Genomic DNA, 3,457 nt, shown 5'->3' with positions numbered 1-3,457 from the left:
GTTGACCTTTACTCTGATTTGAAAACAATGTAAATCACTTCAGTTTCTTGATAACAGCCCATTAAAAGAAAGCATAGGCAGGCAAAAAAAAAACACTCATCAAAGTAAGAAATATTTGCCACCAACAGCCCTCAGGTGATGAGCTCCTTTGTTGAAATAATTTTACAGGTTAAATAAATAATATTCCTGCCTCTCCAGGTGGATAAATCTCTGTGGGAACTGATGGGAGTTTGTTTAAAAGGAATAATTCCTGCATCAACACTGCCTTTGCTACTGATAACGGTAAGCCATTTGGGTAAAAAACAAACTAAACCCCTTTGTTATATATCCTTATGGGTTTAATTTGAAAACAACTAAACTTGATTGATTGTTTGATTCCATACAACCAAATTAATGTGTATTATTTTTATTTTCTTAATATTCTATTTGGTAGTATTTATGCCTTATTAGGGCAGATTTTATTTAACTCTTAACATTTTACAGTGTTGCTATTTCTTTTTTTTTTTCAGGTCCCTTAAGTGTGTTTAAACTACATGATAAAAAGCGTGCCATGTTGTTTCCACATTCCTACCTTTAGTCATGTTGTTATATATTGCCTGTGCATGGTATAAACATTTATATTTTCTCTACTCAATAGTTTTTTTATCTGGGACCCTTGGTTCAGTCTGCTCTGGACAACCCTGATGGCTTCGCCGGCGAGCTGCGATCTGCTTTGGGTCTGTTTGCAATCAGAATGTTTAAAAGCTTCTGCTGGAGAAATCTGGTGCAAAGAGTTTGACATGTGTGACTCCTTTGAGTTAAAGACGATCATGAGATCCTGACGGTGATGTATTTTCCCAGATGTTCAAACCTGGAGGCTGTGCATGCAAGATGCAGAGTGGATCAGGAACCAGGTGGTGGCGCCAGTGACGGAGGAGCTGGTGTTCAGAGGAGCCATGCTGCCTATGATGGTGCCCTGCACTGGAACCACAGCTGCTATTTTTATCGCTCCTCTCTTCTTTGGTGTTGGTATGGCAAACCACAATGCACACTATTTAACTCTGAAAAAAAGCCCTATTCCTGATTACAGAATTCATTTCATTTTAGCTCATTTTCATCATATCATAGAGCAGCTGCAGCTGGGAAAGGACAGAGTGAGTGCCATCTTCCTGGGGTCAGGTGAGCTTGTTTTTAGATAAACTACATGAGGGAAAAAGTTTAGCTTTATTCATTTTTAGCAAATTTCACACGTTTACTCTTTTCAAATTAAATGCCAGCATAGATTGCCAGCTCAGCCTTGAATATTGACATGCAGTCAGAGGCAATTTACTTTATCCTTCTGCAGTGATTTGCTGGAGTATTGATGCCGTTTTAACAACAAGCTACTTCGCTGCAGTTTTGTGTGATGTTACACAAAAAGCAACTCTGATTTTTTTTTTTTAAAGAGGAAATATATGTGGTTTCCTTTTTCTGCACATACAGTAAACATTTTTAATATTGTGGCATGTTTATAAACCAAGTCAACGCTTTCTAACTGATCTGAGATATTTCTCAACCCACACGTCTAGGTTGTTTTGCCTTTTCTCGAGCAAAAAAATTGGGAAGAATAACCATTTTTATCCCCCAACAAAATCTGTTGACTGAAAATATGGACAATGACTGCACCATTCTGAGACGTGATTGTGATTTGATGCAAACCACACCTCGCTGTCTTTATGTGTAGGTTTGGTGTCCTGCTGGAAGCTAGACCTTGTCTTGAGCCTTTTAGAGCTTCTATCAGCTTCTTTTCTGCAGGGCTAACATGTATTAAGCTATATCCAAATTCTTACCTTCCTTTTTTCCCCACTGATGAAAACTTCCCTATGGCATGATGCTGCCACAACCATGCTTTACTGTCCAACAAAACAGATATGACACTTACCTGGTCAGATATATTTTTTGGCGTCTTTGATCATTCTAGAAACCCTCCTTAAATTGCAATTGTTTTTGAAAGGTGTGTAAATTAAGTAATGTTCAATGTAATGTAGGTTTTGCTGCCTCTTAGCCAGGACTCCCTTGAAGGCAAGTTTATTTATAGAGCAAAATTCAGTACAAGGATATTTCTATATGTATTAAACAATGCAATATAAGTGAAATAAAACCAAAGGAAGACAAAAATATGATAAAACCAGGTATTAAAACAAATAAAAATAGGTGGACAACAACCATGATGCACTTTAAACTGGTGTTGCGCTATAACTAGGTGTAATGATACTGCAACAACTTATACTATTTATCTATTTAACAAACTGGAAACTACACTTTAACCTACCACCACTTTACTGTACATAAGATACTGAATATATAAGTCACCTTATATCTCACCTTTATGTTTTACCATCCACAGTATATATCTGGGTGCACCTTTACCTCCTTTGTGCACCTTCTGTTTGTTTATAAGAGCTCACAAGTGAATTTCTCCATTGTGAGATCAATAAAGTTGTATTCTAATTAATAATACCTGAGTTAACAGTTTAACTTCAACAGTCAAAGGCAGCTCTAAAATAAATGGGTTTTTAACTTTGACTTATAAGAAATCAAGCTTTCAGTAATTTTCTCTTGAAAAATAGGTTCTTAATCACAATGGGACTATCCTGGTTAAATAAAAACTGAACAAAAACAAATAAATTAAGGACAATTAAAGCAGATCACTTTTCAGTCAGGCACCATTTTGAGATATCTCTTAAAATTCTAATCAGAAGAATTTTAAGAATACAAAAAAATACAAAAGTGAATTTCTTCTGATTAAGACGTTTTTTTATTTTTATAACAGGAGTGCAGTTTTTGTACACAACTGTTTTTGGTGTCTTTGCTGCCTTTTTATTCACGAGAACTGGTGAGAGAAGAGGCTAAAATACAAATTTATTAATAAAGAACCCACCTCGTGTATGTGTGATAATTTTAGATCTGTGGTGTTTTCTTCCTAAGGTCATATCGTGGGTCCAATTTTATGCCATTCCTTCTGCAACAGCCAGGGTCTCCCTGACATCGGTTCTGCTCTCAGCCACCCTCAGCGTTCAGCTGTGCTCTTCTGTTATCTGAGCGGATTCCTGCTGTTTCTGGTGCTGCTCTTTCCTTTGACAGACCCTTTCCTCTATGGAGCCAGACCTGTCTGCAGCCTGGCTGCCTCTCAAACATTGGAATGCTGAATAGAAGAATATCCAATAAACTACAAGTCATTGAAGATGACTCAGTATTTTATTTTAATAAAATTTTTTCAATAATAAAAAACTGTGCATGTGTTTTGTAGATTGGCAAGGCAAGAAAAAAAACTGTGCTTCAGACATTTCCTGCATGGTTCAAAAATATTTCCCACTGTATGAAACTCAACACCGGCACCAAATTCTCTGGCTACAACAAAGAAGCTGAGGGGAGCATGTGTGCAAGCAGAGAAAACCAGATGAAGTATGGTGAAGAAGAAGCCAGAGGAAAGGCAACG

At 36.9% G+C, this 3,457-nt stretch overlaps 1 protein-coding gene across 1 annotated transcript in view; it reads left to right on the top strand.

The window, feature by feature from the left end:
- LOC107084180 (CAAX prenyl protease 2-like) overlaps positions 1 to 3,167 on the top strand; it is a 6,364-nt gene extending 3,197 nt beyond the window's left edge. Inside the window, exons 4-9 of the mRNA XM_015373891.1 lie at positions 199 to 282; positions 638 to 716; positions 841 to 1,008; positions 1,087 to 1,158; positions 2,792 to 2,854; positions 2,947 to 3,167. Of these exons, the coding sequence (XP_015229377.1) occupies positions 199 to 282; positions 638 to 716; positions 841 to 1,008; positions 1,087 to 1,158; positions 2,792 to 2,854; positions 2,947 to 3,167 (687 nt within the window). The remainder of the gene's footprint in view (positions 1 to 198; positions 283 to 637; positions 717 to 840; positions 1,009 to 1,086; positions 1,159 to 2,791; positions 2,855 to 2,946) is intronic.
- The last annotated feature ends 290 nt before the right edge of the window (positions 3,168 to 3,457 follow it).

This window comes from Cyprinodon variegatus, unplaced genomic scaffold, assembly GCF_000732505.1.
Source record: "Cyprinodon variegatus isolate N-32 unplaced genomic scaffold, C_variegatus-1.0 Scaffold94, whole genome shotgun sequence".
In the NCBI taxonomy this organism is placed as follows: Eukaryota; Metazoa; Chordata; class Actinopteri; order Cyprinodontiformes; family Cyprinodontidae; genus Cyprinodon; species Cyprinodon variegatus.
The sequence above is the reverse complement of the archived record's forward strand: the minus strand, read 5'-3'. Positions and strand labels throughout refer to the sequence as shown.